The 17,435-nt window shown below is 38.4% G+C and overlaps 1 protein-coding gene across 1 annotated transcript; it reads right to left on the bottom strand.

The window, feature by feature from the left end:
- Positions 1-3,027: 3,027 nt before the first annotated feature.
- On the bottom strand, positions 3,028-11,028 carry LOC146137666 (uncharacterized). The gene is made up of 6 exons (XM_083394418.1): positions 10,917-11,028; positions 7,324-7,991; positions 6,557-6,707; positions 4,767-5,012; positions 3,988-4,219; positions 3,028-3,163 (listed from the first exon to the last, which is right to left on the bottom strand). The coding sequence occupies exons 1-6, from the start codon at positions 11,026-11,028 to the stop codon at positions 3,028-3,030; spliced, it is 1,545 nt and encodes a 514-aa protein (XP_083250544.1).
- Positions 11,029-17,435: the final 6,407 nt, after the last annotated feature.

The following is a 17,435-nucleotide window of genomic DNA, read 5'->3' on the forward strand; positions in this document are numbered from 1 at the left end:
GAGAGGCAAGTGGGTCATTAAAAATCTGTTGTGGGTCACCCGCGGGTCAGTGGTTCGCCATCCCTGGCATATGACATAGTTAGTTATTTTGTAAAAAGTTCTAAGCTAAAACTTTGGCAAACTGAAACCAAGTAAACCTAAAATTGTTTTTTTCGCTTCGCGCGATTAAGTCAGCTTCATTTTCAAATTGCACCAGTTCGGTCGACAACACAAAACTTTTTAAATTTGCATAACTAGGCCTATGACGTTACTTCAAGCAGTTCCTTGCGACGATATATCTGTTGTTTTATGCCTTCCATTCCTCAAAAAAATAAAATAAAAATGCTAGATCTGCACTTGGCAAGGGCTACAGTAAAAGTACAATAAAATCGAATAAGGTTAAGGATCACTTTGCAAACGCAAACTTAATGAAAGTAAAACCCCTTTGTATGTATTTTTTTCTAGTATATGTCTTATTGTTTTGATTAAACTGTTTTAGCCCAAAGGCGGCGTGAGTCTCATCGCACTCATGAGAATTTGGCAACTTAAACGATATAATGGAGTTTTTTGCGTTGGTCGGATAGATAACATGTTTTAAGTATAGGTTAGTTTGGAAAATTACACCTCTCCGACCTAAAACGTGTTATTAATATTGCTTTTTATAAATTCACATCAAAATGTAACTTGTGGCGTTAGGTTTTAATATAACTTGTGACGTCACATTATGACTTAACCTAATTGTGACTTACCCCCATAAATTCTGGATCAGCGGCTTATTTCTAGGCGATATAGTAACTAAAATAGTGACGTCTTATACGCTTACCATTTTATTTTTCTTGCTTAACATTTCTGTTACTGAAGTTATCCTACATCTGTTTTGTCTTTTTGAATATAGGATATTATAATGCATTTTATTGTCAGCATGTTTTTTACAAATGCCAGTTATATGAGTTAGCCCCTGGCCACTAGCCTGTCGTTGAAAGTAACAGGCCATTAATATTTGTGTGTGGGGAGACAGTCAATCAAAGTATACGTTCAGCTTATATAAAATTTGGGTAGTGCCTAATTTTAGTTGGTCAGACGACCAGTGTTCCCTCTAAGAAATTTTTCTACTGCGCAAATATTTTTTGTAGTGCGCAAAAATATTTTCAGGCTGCGCTGGCCGGGGCCCGCGCCAAATCATTGTTTTTTGTATTGGGGCGAGGCGTGAAAATTTCTAAAATGACGTCACAAAGCGTGACGTTATGAAACATATTTTCAACAAACTTGCACTGCAACTGCAATCGAGTTAAATGTGAGCAAGGATATGCAACAAAGCGGTCGCGCGAAAAAATATACGAATATTTGTGTTAAATTGACAAAATGTTTAATTTTCAAAAATAGGATGCGTGCTACCTTTAGCGCACAATCAAGAATTACGAACTATTCGCTCATTTGCATTCATCAAGATGACTTTGTCAAATTTTGAGGTCCATTATTGACCCCACTGCGATATTTTCACGGAAATCGTGTAAAAACTGCAATTGTGTTAAATTAAAACATTTTCGTCCTAAAAGATGCACTTCGGTTTCATGATCCCGAATTATTTGTCAAACACTCCACTGCTGTGTTTGGCACTGTTCTAAACTTATTTTTTCTTCAATTTCCTGAGTAGACATTTTATTCGACGTGAGAAAAAAAACGTACACAGCCGATCAGACAAAGTAATTTATTACGTCACAATCGTCAATGCGGATTTGATTTGTTTACTTGCTTTTAGCTACAAACATCAACGAAAAAATGACCAATGCGAAATGCTCAAACTGTTGTGGCAAAAAAGTAAAGATATTTTCGTTTTAATTTGAGAATGATGGAAGTGCGCAAAAGCAAATTTTACTGCGCAATTTGTCTGGTTTGGCTGCGCAATTGCGCAGTTGCGCACCTTAGAGGGAACACTGCAGACGACTTTCAAGATTGGAGTCTTTTATTTTAGCGACGTAGACCATGTTTTTGCTGTGGCCATGGATGGCTTCTTGACATAACACATAAATGAGAAGTAAACATGAACGAAATTTAGCTGAGGTGATTGTATTGTTATAGAAATACAGGAAAATATAGTTCTGGGATTTAAATCGACAGGAAAAATAACAAAGCATTATTATCAGGGTTCAATTTTACAGCACACAAGAGGGAATTAAAAAAAAAAATAGCAAATATGGCTAGATATTCATCTCACTTTCAACGGGCACAAATCTTTCAACGGGCACAAAATACTTATCTGTATTTTTTCTTCGCTTTGCTGTGTCGAAGTTTGTGTAATTTGATCGCGTGAATATTGCACTTTCTATATGCAGTAAAGTTGCCATTGTCTGCGTGACAGTTTGAATTATATACAGCAGGTGTGGGCAATTTTTTTTGATAGCGGGCCGCATAAGAAACAAATATGTTTAAAAAGGGATCTGAAATACACATAATACAATGTGTGATTATTTTAAAAGGATCTTTAAATATCCTTGTTAGACAAGTAAGTTGCTAAGAGTATGAATAGTTGATGATGCCTTACAAGAGTAATGTTTTGATGAAATAAAGAAAAAAAAAAAAAAAAAAAGGCCGCGGGCCGTAGTTTGCCAAGGTCTGGTATAGCCTACAGTAACCATATAGGCGTGCAAATAAATTTATGTAACCTCGTACATACTTTCCAGATGAATGAATGCGTGAACAGTACTATGTATTTGACCAAATTGCCTAGAAGTATAGTACGGATGAAATCACATATTAAAGTAGCTATAGCACATTTTTTGAAGTTACAACTTAATGATATTTATCTTAACATTTAAGGCAAACTTTGATGTAAAACATATACGGTCCTAAAACGAGACTTTCTGAAATCATAAATTTCTGAAGGAGTTTTATTGCGTTATTTGTTGTCCTGTTGTCACTGGACCATCCGTCGATTATTTTTCATCGTTGAGTCTCCCGTGGCGTGCAACTCGAAACGCTCACTCCGCAAACTCCGAAGTATCGTTGCATTTGCTTTGTGAACGGCCACAGAAGAAAGAGCGCATCTCGCTAAGAATGAACTTCGACTTGAATTTCGTTGCTGGCCGTTTCGAAGGCAATTGCCTGCTCTTCGGTGTAGTAGCTTTTGTGGCCGACGCCCCTGTGGTCCACCGGTATGGAGTACTTGTTCAGTGTGCTCTTCCACCTTTAACGTAGAGGTTGTAGAGTCATAAATAATGCACGCTGGCGACCTTGACTTGAAAGGTATATACAAGACGAGCTTTTCGATCAAGTTGCGACCGTTCGGCGAGACGAGAACGATTCATTTTTCTACGCGCCGGGGAAATTGCTTTTGTGGCGGTTTTATTGAATTTCGAGTAGATGCCGTTGGGTTTTTATTGCGCCGTAAACCGCTAAGTTGGTTGGGCGTGTTTTGTCTTTTTGTTTCAACATTACTTAGACCAATTTAAGAATGATTTTTACACGGTGTAGATAAGGCTACTAGACAATAAAATACAATAAATAGTACCGACCAAGTATACTATTTTTAGATTTTATAACCTTTTTGACTAAGGAATATATGTTGCAATTTTGTTTGTTTATTTCTGGAAATTAACCCAGCGCAAACAATAAGACATAACTATGTTTCATGCACAGGTTTTAGTCCGTAAAAATTAGTCGAGAAAACAACACTTTCATTGCTATAGCGAAGAAACAACTTAAACCCGAGAACTCACACCCGAACACGTGTTCAACTCTCCACCAAGTACAGTTGGTCAAATTACAGCTGAGTGATAATCATGTTTTATGTTATGTATATTAAAATTGTTCCCAAAATAGCCCAATGGGAATATTATTTGGTCAAAAAATAACAAATAAATGCGACATACATCGGTAACAATGTTTAACTGGCATAACGGAACATTTTATTGAAACAGGTACAAAAATCGGAAAATATATTGCGGACTGATTCTTCGCACGACACTTGTCCCTCGACAGCTCGAAGATCGTAAAATATGTTATTCTTACTTGATGGTTTTGCTTTGGTAGTCCTCGGCTTTGCCGCAGTTGCGAATGTAAGTATAATATTCCATCATCTTGGTTCGATTGAGGTAAACGACCATGCCGGCCACGAGGACGAGAACCGTTCCGAAGATCACGATAAAGGCAAGCTGTGCCCCCGTCAGCTGGAAATCTTTCTCGCCCCAATCAATGTGGCAATAGTGAATCTGAAGGCGGTCGAGGTCTTGGAGCGAAAGGCCTAAAATACAGCGGTTTTAAAACTTGCATTGGGATGAAGTTTTATAATGGCACGTACGGCAACTGTCGTCAATAGAGTGGTATTTTAGATTATTCTATAGATTCGATAAAGGTTTAATATGCCTAGATAGGTTTGCTACCTGCCGGCAATGTAGTTTACACTCCTATAATTAAGTACGTCCACGGGGAATTATAGAATCGCGTTTCTGGTAATTTTAAGTTTATGTAAAAAATCAAGAAACAAAAGCAACTGCAGAAGTTGGCTTAGGATTGTGCATTTTGCATTGTGCCAATAATACACCAATTTCTTGGGTAAAACTATCCTAATTCGATGAAGCATAAGGGAATTGTCAATATGTTTGTAAGAGTTTGTGCGTTGCACCTTACGGTTTATTTTTTCGAGCTGAACACTAACAGCAACAGATTCCGCACAAATACATTTTATAACTGTGAGGAACAATAACAGCACCGTTACAAGTACCATTATAACCAATACTTATATCAACTGTTTACTGCAGCAACACAAACGCAGTACAGACGCGCTGTACCGTTCAGATCCTTCGGCTTGTAGCACTTCAGCACTTCCCAGTCGGTGACAACTCGTTTGCCGTCGCCGCGAAACAGAAAATCCATGCCGCTCGAAATAGCGCAGCTACAGTCGAAGGGGTTTCCCCTCAGCAGCATCTTGACCGGGGGCTGGGGGCTGTCAAACGTAACCCAACTGCCGTGGATGGGGGCGGCGCTCAGGTGACGTTCCCAGATCTTGGGGGTCGGGAACATGGCCTTTTCGAACCCTGTAAACACGAAATACTTAGTCCGTTAGAGTCGATGGAGGCTATAGAGTGCAGTGTGAAAAACAGTGATTCTCAACCTTTTATGGCTTACGACACCCCTCAAAAATAATAAGTAGATTTTCGGCACCCCAAGTGGAATTTTCGTTGAGTATTTTTAACCATAAATGGAACTGGAAGGATACAATCAACTTAAAAAATGACGGAAAATGTCATTTGATATAATGGTCTCTAATCGTACATAAATAGTTGTATCAAAAAGCTTACCAATTCAGCAAAAATCAGATTCTTAAATGTTCTTAAATACCTATGGACACTCTTAAGCATTAGAAATGGCACACCATAGCGCCGCGGCACCTCGGTTGAGAACCGCTGGAGTAAACAATAGATTTTCAAATGACTGAAGTTGCAGTCAATTTATACTCTCAATCTGGTCTAAGGTTGCCTTACGCAAATAGCAAGACTAAAGTCAAAAGTGCAAGGCAGATATTATAATAAAAGTGTTTATCGTGAAGTCAACAGATGATCTTACAATTAATGTTCAATCATTGGACCGAATAGACCTTTTTGAACCGAGCAATGTTTGGAGTATGATATACACACTAAACAAAAATATTAATCAACTGTGCAACATCGACGCAACTAAATTATAAGATACCATTTTATCGCAAATTTATCTACAAAATTTTGTCCATCAAAAAGAGATAAAAAAATCTATCATTTAATAGCAATGAATTGACTTATTTCGTGATGTCAGTGAATTGCCTTGACGAATAAGCGAGTTAAATTTCTACAATCCAAAGTTTAGTTTCGCAGAAGCCAAAACATCTGGGTCAAGTTTAATATGGACACCACATGGAAAAAGCCAACTGTTGCCCGAAAACGAATAATTGGATTATATAAAGTCACATCAGTCACACAGTACAAAATGGGAAGGTATAGGCCAGGGATGTCCAACCTTTAAGCAGAATGGGCCGCATTGCCGCTTTAAAAATTTCAATGGGCCGCAAAACCTCTCAAATTAAAGGGGTGACGTCATAAGTTGCGTCATATCGTGACGTCATAAAACAACCTAACTTATAAACACCCGCTCTTCGAGAGTGAACTTATGCTCAAATATGCGCAAATTTGAGTTTTCACGTGTTTGGGCTGACATATTTCCTTAAATCAGTCCGGAAAAACACACACCTTGCTTAGCAATGATGGGTGCACAAAGTGTTCGATGGATGTTGAAATGCGACATTAGACTCGATTATAGTCCCAGAAAAAACACAAGATTATGCCTACATCAAATACTGCGCGATCTTCACGTTTTGATGATAGTCGAAACAACTGTTTTTAATAAAGGCTATACTGAAAGTGAGAATTAGTGACGGGCCGCACGTAAATATCAGGCGGGCCGCAGGTTGGACATCCCTGGTATAGGCGTTTATAGTATTTCCGCTTTTGTAGTTGTAAAAACATAAATAAATGGGTGCAGTAAAACATCGAAAATCGTTTTCCACTGGAGGATCATTCAAGATTGAAAATAGTTCTATCGCCCTTGCCTGTTATGTTGTTGAAAGTCAAGTCCACAATGGATGGAGTGATCCTGGTCAATCCAGTCCTGGCGGTCACTCCGATCCGCTGGTCAATCGGACTTTGCACTGTCTGGTTTTCCCAAGTTCGCGTCCTCCTGTGTAGCATCATCCACAGCACCTGGAAAACGTTTGCAATAATATTACTATTGAGCGGGACAGAACAGACAGTGAGTGTAAGCTATACCTAGACTTTCTGATGCCTGTTTACAGTGCCCATTATTAGACAGAATAATTCCAAAGTAAAGACAAATCGTTTAAAGGCTTTCCAAAATGGTCGACCACATGTCAAAAAATGTTTTTTGGTTTGCATAATACTGATATAGTCGTTCATTATTTTTTTGGTTCAAACCCGTTTAAGTAAGACCCTCAATTTCCCTGGTCAGGAGCATTCAAACATGTTTGAATTAACACAATCAATCGATCAGTGTAAAAAAACGCCACTTTAGAAAAACAACTTGAAACGTTTAACATTATTTGGGTAAAACGAACAAAAAACAAGACAACAATTATAGGAATTCAATTGCGGTGCCAAGTTTTTATTCTACAGAGGATACAATGGTTGCCTTGTCAACCACAATTGCCTAAAATGTTTTTTCGTTGTACTACTTTTACCCGATCACATTTTACTGCTGCTTAATTTTATTAGCGACCATCCTTGAAACACAATTTGTTTGGCGTTATTTAGGCAAAGCGTTACTCAAGTGCACAAAATGTGATTAAACCAAAAAACGCACCTGTATCGACTTGCCGGTCAGCGCGTTGTCGGCGAACGAGATGCGAGCTAGTTGGCGTGAAATGGCCACCACGTTCCTCAAAATGTCAGCGTTGACAGCAACTAGGCCGTTGCCGTCCATGGCCAGAGACCTGAGACTGGGTAGGGGAACGTGTGCGGTCGTTGGCAGGCCATGGCCTTCGTCTTTTCGCCGCTCGAAAAGCCGCCAAACGTGAGACGCGCTCGTTCCGCGACGCATCACGCGCGACACGCTAAGGACGCGCAACCGCGGCCCAACCGGCGGCAAAAAGGAGCGAAATCCCGGCGCCACGAACTCATTGTTGTCCATGATGAGGCTCACAAGTCGATCGAGGTCTGTGAAGGCGTCAAACGCTATGTATCGGATACCGTTGTCGCTGAGGTCCAGGCGGCTCAGGTTGGTTAGCGAAGTGAAGTCTTCGCGAGTAAGGCTGTCGTTGGGCAACCGGTTGCTCGTGTAGGTGAAGCCACCAACGCCCCAAGGTACCACGCCAGGAATGGATGAACGTCCACCCACACAACGTAAGTCGATCTCAGTGGAGCCGCCGCATTCGCAGCCGGACGGGCATGTGTTTCCGTAGAGGTCCGCCACTGATGTTTGAGGACCTTTGCTCCCAACCAAAGGAGTTGTTGTTAGTTGGGTCGCCAAAACTGCAAAAGTGCACACATTTAAAAAGCTGTACCCCAGGCAACGATGTCGGTTTTTTGGGGAGGCTGGGTTATTTCTCAAAGATGACGTCATAAAGTTACCTCTCCAAACGGATCCGCAATTGCTGTACCCTGAACAAGGGAGTTTTGGTAATTTGCACCCAAAATCAATAAAAAAGCAATGCAAAAAAATTACCCAAGTATTCGGATAAATTTACTTAACTTTAGTCATTTAGGAAAATTACTATAAGGCTGTTTTTATTAAAAATATACACAAGGTGTCTCATTTTGTTAAACACTACAGCATGAAACATTATAGAACCATCCCCTTTTATTGTTGTTATGTTGTCTGAAAAAAACAAGGCATTTATCATTAACATAAGCTTCCGTGATGTCAACATTGGGTAGAGAAGAACGCTTTGTATTCTATTCATCCGGAGACAGCTTAATGATACATTTTTCATCCTGAAACGAATTTCCAGTTGCACACATAGCCACCGAGTATTTGCTGTTAAGTAGGTTAATGTACGATTGTACGTACAGAATCTACAGATATCGATAAGGGCAATAAGCAGTGGCGCCCACAGAAAATTTTCCAGGGGGGAGCAATCAGGGGCGTAACCAGAAAATCAAAAAGGGGGGGTCCTGAATTTTCAACTTAGGGAATTCCCCTATTTTTCGTCTGACGTTAATGAATAATGACGTCATAAAACAGTGAAAGTATGACGTCATAGAATGGTGATTGCAAGACGTGATAAAAAAACTAATCAGAAACAGCCAAATACGATCAGCAAAAGCGACCACGTGCGTCGTCGACAATCCTGTCAGGCGCCAGCTGCGTCATCACGGTGTACAATCGTTAACTTCAGGCAAAAAAACAACCAAGATCGTGAAATATGTGTGATTAATTGTGGTAGAATCACATATAATTCCACTATCAGCAGCGAAGGTTTCTAGTTCCATGAACGGAACGAGCGCTAAATTACAAGCACGTCTTTCACCACCTGCAATACTAAACGAAGATCGTTTTTTCCGGGTGTTATTATGCCACGATTAGCGCAACATCTGCGCCGAGTTATGTGCCAAGTCAGCTAAATTACAAGCTGCGGTTGAGGGGAAATAAGTTGTGTCCATTGCACACTTATCACGTGGTCTTAGAGTATGCTTAAAGAGCATAATTTTGCGTTAACCATCATTACTTAAAAATGGACACAGTCACCATTATACCTCCTTTTAAGAATCTGCTTCAGTTAAACAAATGTCGATGTTACACCAACATCGGATATTAGCGCAGAGACCGAACAGCGGGGAACATACTGCGTATAACTCGTTTTTTAGCGAGAAAAAAGGAAAGAAGGTTTGAGTTATCATTGTCAATGGTCGAATACACACTTGCAAATCATAGTCAACCTAAACAAATAACGAAAGAGAAAAACTATCCAGGGTTTACGGTCGACCAAACTAAAGACGAAAAACGCCGTTTTGCGCTCGATTTTGGTTTCGCATAAGATTAAGACGCGTGACCCAATTACTTAAAAAGCACGCCGCTTCAAACAGTTTGTTAAACCATGACAAAAATGAACAAAAAACGATAATATCACTTACAAAAAGGGGGTAAGAACTCCAGCCCCCTGGATATGCCACTGGGGGCAATGGATAATGTATAATATTTTTAACCTTCATAAGTAATACATATTACACTTATAAATAATACTAATAATCGCATTTTGAAATTCCTTGCCCCCCCCCCCCTGTTCGGGCGCCCATGGCGATAAGTCTTGTATAGTTAACGGTTTTAGGCTTTATTCGTAATCCACTGTTAAGTATTGCTTAAAATGTACGTGCATATATCGAAGCTAAATACTAACTATTGCAGCTGTGAGGTATTTTTCGTAGCCCATCGATTGGTGTCGGGCCATACCTTTTATTATGAAGTTCCTATCCGGCAAACCCTTGCAATTGTTTCTATTTAGTTTTTAAACAAATTTAACGCATCAGAACGGTCATTGTTTGGTTTACATTTGAACAGACACAATTGGCATTGTTGGATTTCCTGACAATAGGTTATGGATTTTAATCAAACCAGACAAAGCAGGCAGAATACCTTTGCCTTTATCCTCGGTCAACATAAAAGGGAATCGATTTACGTTGCATTCGTAAATTAAATGTCAAATAAATGTTCGCAATGCCTTGTGCGTTGTGATCAGAAACGGTTACGCCCCAAAGTGTTTAGCTATCGCCAGAAACATAACAAATGGACACCGATGAATCTACCGTGGCATACAGTACAGGGGTTTTCAGTATTTTCAAGACTTTCCGGGAAAGGAAACCAATGTAAAGATCAATGTTGTTGACATATCGACTTTCCAGCATACATCGTTTAACTGGTCCCGGACTAATACACTGCTTCCCTACCTTTTTTAGTTCGCGACCCACTTTTAAGCAAGTTTTATTGTGCGACCCACAATGGGATATGACCAAATTGTTCAACAATAATTTAAAATGCAACTAATTGCAAATAAGATTAACAGTTACATAAAACCTGTATCTTTACTACTGGCGTACGTACTGAAATGGTTAATGCGAAGCAACACATCTAATTGTAACTTAATTGTGATATTGTTGCACAAATTTTACATTATCGAATAGAAAATTGTAACATTTAGAAATGCTTCGCGACCCACCAATGGGTTCGCCACCCACTGGTTGGAAAGCACAGGACTAATGCACTACCTTTCGTAGCGAAAAACATGGAAATTCAAAACACACTGAGAACAAACAGCCAGTGGGGTTGCTTATAATTTTCTTTTCTATCTTTAAAACATTCGAATTCAGTACAGTCGTTAAGCAATACCATTGTTAAAAATAAAATAGAATAAATAAACTTAACGTAAAAAACAATTAGAATCAAAGCTGGTATTAATTAACCTCCATCAATGGAAACTGTAGTAGATGCATCCACAGCTAACGCCAACAGAACTCCAAGCACGTATAAGATTTCTTTCAAAGCTAAAAGGCTCCTCATTATCTTCTGATCCATTTTCGCCTTGCACCAGGTTTAAACATTCTTATTAGCTGACACGACCATACAACTTAAAGCATCTTTAAAAAATAAAATATGGATGGCTGAAAACTGAAGTCCACAATTTAGAAAAAGATAGTAACATCTACAATGCCCTGCAAATATATAAACATACAGTTGGTTATAAAACTGCATCCCTATAAAATGCTTATATTATGCCTAACTGACTTTTTTTGCTTAATTGCTTTGCTAAGGAAAATTAATTCAAGTTTTGAAGTATGTGTTCTTCATATTACGCATTGTAGAATGCATGTGCCGCGCTAATTGATGACCTTATCCATGTATACTCTAACCACGGTTTTTCCAACCTGTGGCCTGTTAATAAATACTCGCAGCACACCACACCAAACGAAATTTGACGCACTGCTGCTTACACCTATCCTGTATAGTACATATAGCTTTAAACACAGTAGTAAAAGGCTTATCGATGACACAATGTATCTATTGACCATCACACGTATATTCCACCTCAGGTCAGCCACAGTTCGTGAACTTTCCCGTCCTAATACGTCGTCGGATTAGTGTCATCCTATATCACACGATTAAAGGCAAGTCAAGGCTACCGCCCGACAAGTCTTATTACTTGCTGATTTGTGAGGCAAATATTGGGGGTTGAAACGCTGTAAGAGCAATGTACCTCGAAAGACTATGTACCACGAAATTCTTTCACATATTATGTCAACTTTGCTAGTAGCTAAATCTGTTTATGTTGTGTTTCTAACTAAAGGGACCATCGTTTCTAAAGTAGTATCATAAGTCAAACGGCAATGTAGTCAAGTTTTCTGCGCTATACTATTTATTTGTCACGTCCAAGCATTTATAGCTATTCATGATGAAATGCGTTATGCTTTGTCACTTTATGACAGAATTTGTGTGTTTCAGCTTGTGATACTAACCTCCGTTTCAGTTTATTATACCTTGCATGTTTGTTTTTTCTATGAAGGGGAGACACACATACGTGGCTTATTACGATTGCTCTCCGCTAGTCATAATTTATACAGTTTATAGCGCACTGTCGCTAATTTTATTATAAAACCAACACAACCCGCGTCAAAATTTCGCATTCTTTCTTGCTTTGATTGCAAAATAATTTGACCCTTCATTGAAAACTGCCTAACACCCCTATAGGCAGGGTTACCATCTGCTTAGACCAAAAAATAAGCACGCTGCTACGAAAAATAAGCACGCTTTTGATAACTCGGGCGGGTCCAGGATTTTGTTGGGGGGAGGTATCCAAATACAATACTCCCAAAAACAATTATTGCTCTCTAGGCAAAATAAACCTTAAAGTAGCTTAATCGCACAAAGCTAAAAAAAAATAGTTTATTTGATTGAATTGGCAAAACTTCCATGAAGTATTTAGCCAGGGTACGCCGAACTTGTAGAGTGAACAGTATATAAATAAGACAAACTAAGCACACAACTGAAAAATAAGTACGTTTCTTAGAAATAAGCACAATAGTATTTCCTAAGACACTGCAATAAAAAATTAGCACAAATCTTAGAAATAAGCATGGTATGGTAACCCTGCCTATAGGCATTCAGTGGCACGAACGCGGGGAAATATTTGCAATAAAACTGGTATAAACCTTCCTGTCGTTTGTTAAGCCACAGCTGGGAAAGTTAAACAACGTATCACTAACGCGCTCTCACAGCAAAGTGTGTGACATTTCGTTTGTACTTTTCAATATTTCCGACCTAGATGTTTTATTTAAATCTCGTTTGAAATATAGTTAAGAGCCCGTTAAAACCTGTTTAAAAAACATTAAATTCGGAAAGATCAGAAAAATTTCGAGTTCCACTCGTCCATTAGCGTTATACATCGGCTCAAAAAAAAAAAAAAATAAATTAATCAAACGTCATAACGGTTTTGGTGTTTTCCCCGAATGGCTGTGATCGCTTTTAGCGATGATGCATGTTTTTATTTCCGATGGGCCTGTTATTATCCTGGGATTATCGCAATGCAGGCAAACACATCAACTGTTCGCAACTCTATTCGTGAATTATTCGGTCAAAATATTAATGAATCTGCCACTTTTACAATCGTCAATTTGATGTACCATATAAAAGTTGTAGCATGTGCATTAACCATAATTGCCATTCTAGATTATTTTAATCTAGATTTAGATGTTTTGGTTTGAATTTAGATGTAGGATTATACAATCTAGATGTTAAATGTTTTTTTAGATTATTATAAAAAAATATTGTATAATTAGTGACAGATTCGCTATTGACGATAAATATTTCAGTAATTTCAAAAGTTGAGATATAGAATCGAAATTTCAGTAAGTCGTCATGTTCAGTAAAATGTTTTATAAAGCAGAAATCTTAAATCTAAAGCATCAAGCAAGACCCTTTATGCAACTTTATACGGCATTAATCCTTTAATGTTGATTTTTTGACCAAAAGTATTGAATATTTTCAAAAATCATTTTTAGATTTCTCTATAAAAATCTAGATGTTTTTAGATTATTTTTTTGCTAAATCTATAAGATTACTGTGAGAAAAAAATGGCAACTATGGCATTAACCATTTTACAACTTCCCGGGATACTTATCGATCAGAAACTGACTACGTCTGCTTTTCCAGCGAACAAGCTTTACAGCACTTTTACGGATGCAGCGACGAAAATAATAATTGTCCCCCTTATTAGTTAGTCATCACTTCACACAGTGAATGTATTAGGTCCACAATATGCCGAGCCAGTGTGTTTTGCGCGCAGTTTGCTACTCACAAAACCGTTCTTTCAACCTTTGTGCTAGTAGTAACGAGTGATAAACTCTTAAAACCTTAAAACAAACATTCCATGAAAAAGTGACCAAACATGCTTTTTCTGAGCGAGTTTGCTACTCTACACAAACGCAGTGGTTTCGTATAAGTTCTCTTCGCATTGTGTTGCTTATGATCTCAACACCTTTTTTAAAGAACCATAAAACAAATATCCCTTGAAAACGCGACTGAATCTACTTGCTAAACGAGTTTGCTACGCCACAAAAACGAATGTTGGCCAAATCGGTCTAGCCATCTTGCATTTTAATCTGCTTCATTCCACGAGAATTTTTTGAGTCTCAAAAAAAGAGGACCTGCCTTTTTGGATGCGAGTTTTCTGGGTCTTGCAAATCTCGGTCCCTCCATAACTCTGGTTATTAAGGGTCGTATAGGCTTGCACAACCTTATAATCTAATCGATACCCAAATAACTGACGGGAATCTAATTTTTCCGAGCAAGTTTGCTGCGGTTAAATATATCCAAGCAATGTGCTAACAATTTGCCTCGAATTTGCTGCCTGTTATCTTACGCTGTGCATCACCAATCCCAAAAGCACGGCTAACACTATCGGCCGGGACCGCCGTCCGCCCTCTGCGGAACGCATTACACGCCACGTGAGGCGAACGAAGCTCTCTGGTGAGCCGAATCACTAGCTGAGACAGCTGGTAATTGACTGACCGGGGCCTTGAGTTCGTCACATGGCTTCGAATACCACCGTCGCCAATTCCCAAAAGAAATTGCCTCGATTTATCGCAACCGCGCGAGCGTGTACCTAACCGCGCCGAGGCCAATTAGCGGCCCTTTTCACCTTCCCGAACTTTGCACCCCCCCCCATACCCCGAGGAGCGGGGACGTGTTCCGGGTTGATTACACTAATTCCGCCAACGTATAGCGGGCCGAAAATCGATCGGGGATGTGTCTCACGCCGCACGCGACATGATTTTCGATTGGCGATAAGGGCTAATGATATACGGGAGGGCCACAGTGTAGGAACGGTGGTTATTGTATGAGGTTGTTCGATCGGAAAAGACTCGCGTATAGATCCACCGACGCCACCTTGGTTCAGTCTTGTAATGACTCGTGTCTATAAGTGACTGAAATGCGCTTTTGTGCCACTATCAATTGGCTTGTCTTGACACACGTTATTTGGGCAAAATGATTGACTTGAATCTGGGCGTTTAGACCAAGGGTCACCAAACTAAAGCATGCGGGCCAAATGCGGCGCGCGGTTCACATTTCCTAATGATACCAAAATACCGGTATATAACGAAAAAGTTTGCCGAATGCGAATTTAAGCAAACTGTAATAAATTTTTTTAACTAAACGACATTTTCATAGGGGGAATTATATATTAAAAAAAAATCCTAGTGTTTTCTTCTTTTAATAATATGAAACAAAATTTAATATTCGGCCCGCAATCACAAGCCATTACAGTTATCCAGCCCTTTGTGGATAAAGTTTGTTTTAGACAAATTTTACTATTAAACGTAAAGCAGCTCGGTTTCTGTTTGTTTTTATGGTTGAACTTAATTTATTAAAATATTTTAATTAGATGTTTCTACGTGAAACTGGCAATAACTCTGGACCAGGATTTAAAATAGTTTTCAGATGATTTTATTTTATTTAAAGCACTTTTTTTTAGAAAATTGTTGTACATTTTATTCGAAAACAATGTTATTCAACGAAATGTTGAAATAGAGTTACGGCCCACCAATATAATTCATCCGGCCCGCCTCCGTTTAGACAAAATATCTTTAGGCACAATGCCATTTCTCATACTTTTTGCCTATTTTACCTTCGTAAATGCGAAACAGTTTTGCTCTTCACGCGAATTTTCTTCTTGTATCTCGTTTGCTCGTTTAATCTTTCCAGCTTAATGGCGCCGTGCTTACCCGGGTACTATCAACCTTAGAAGTTTGCTAACTCAATGTGACTAAACGCACTTTGTTGCGCTTAGAACCAAATAGTTTTTTTAAGCATAAACATAACATCGAATGCTTAACCGCCCTATATATATTACACTATGAACTAAATTAACTTTATCGCGCAATTTTATGTTTTATTGTGACCATGGATGAGGCCGTGTGGACTCATATTTTCGAACAAACAAAAGCTTCGTGCTTCGCGCAAACACTTAACTGCCTCCTATAATGTATTTACCAAATTTTTATTTGCCAAAAAAATGCGAGGTCCGCTTGATGCAAAGTTAATTGGTCTAAAAAAAATGATTGAAAACTACACGTTTTAATAATAAATTCACAGTTCGAATTTAGTGCGGCCCGCAGAGACCTTTTTGAGTTTCGTTTTGATCAACGAGGGCCGACCCCTGGTTTAAAACTTGATTGTAATTCGCGCGATTATTCGGTATGTTCCAGTCACAGAAACGGTCGATAATCGAAATGTGACAGAGAAATTGTCGATATAGTCCAGTGGTTCTCTACCTTTTTTCTTTCGTGGCCCATTTTCGTTGCACATAAATTTTGTGGCCCAATAATTTTTTATGAAAGAATAAACTATAAAAAAGGTTTAGAACAAAAAAACTGTTGAGCATATAACAAAACAGATTATTGTTTATTCAACCGTGCATTAGTGAGGTACTTTCTTCTGAACAATAAATTTACGTTTCATTTACATTCCAAACCATTATTCCTGTAAAATTAAGTATAGTGACACAAATGAAACTAAATTATTCAAATAAATCTAGCTTTTTTAAATTTGTCTTTTTTAAACACCTAATAAGCTTCCATGGCCCACCAGTGAGCCATGGCCCACTGGTTGAGAACCACTGATATAGTCGAAATGTGACTAAGAAGTTGTCGATTTTGTCAAACTAAATCCAAATATCGGTGTTTGCTGTGACCCCCCTCTCCCTAACTTTTGATCAAATAAATGCGAACAACTTTTGTCAAGTATAATTTAGGCGTCGCTTACAAATATCGTAATAAATAAAACTACCAGTAAAACTCCAAACTGCACAAAATTGCAAATCAAATTCCAAAAACGTTTGGTTTCGCCTTGCATGACACCCGTCAACTTACTGCATATGAGCATAATCTTTGAAAAATAGCTGAAAACGATATCTAAATAGATTTACCGCGAAATGTAATTACAGCTTTCAATCGTAACATTAACGATAAATAGGGTTTATTGTGTTTAATGCAGTAATAAAACTTACGAAAAAAGTATAAATTCTCTAAAATCATAAATTATGGTTAACAACGCGTAAATAAGCATGTCCGTTAAAGTTCTAAATTCAACCACAATTCGGTTTCAATTAGTAGCAATGTTTAACGTGCCCTAAAGACTAAATTAAAAAACATTTATATCTACTTTATCCTGAATATAATCAAAAGTAGGATACTTAAAATTATTATTAACGAGTTGTGTCTTTCATTTTTGACAGTCCGCTATAATGTTTGTCATATGTCAAAGAACAAAAAAGCTTTATATAAATACTCATTTTTCCGTTGCCTTTCAGTTTAAATACCACACCATAACGCACTGGGCAAAGGGTTTGACTCAATTGACTGCTATACAAATTTCAGACCACTTAACCATTTTTAAAGCTTAAACGATTTAACATGTAACTATGGTTC

The sequence above is a fragment of the Ascidiella aspersa genome, chromosome 7 (assembly GCF_963924565.1).
Source record: "Ascidiella aspersa chromosome 7, kaAscAspe10.2, whole genome shotgun sequence".
NCBI classification, from domain to species: Eukaryota; Metazoa; Chordata; class Ascidiacea; order Phlebobranchia; family Ascidiidae; genus Ascidiella; species Ascidiella aspersa.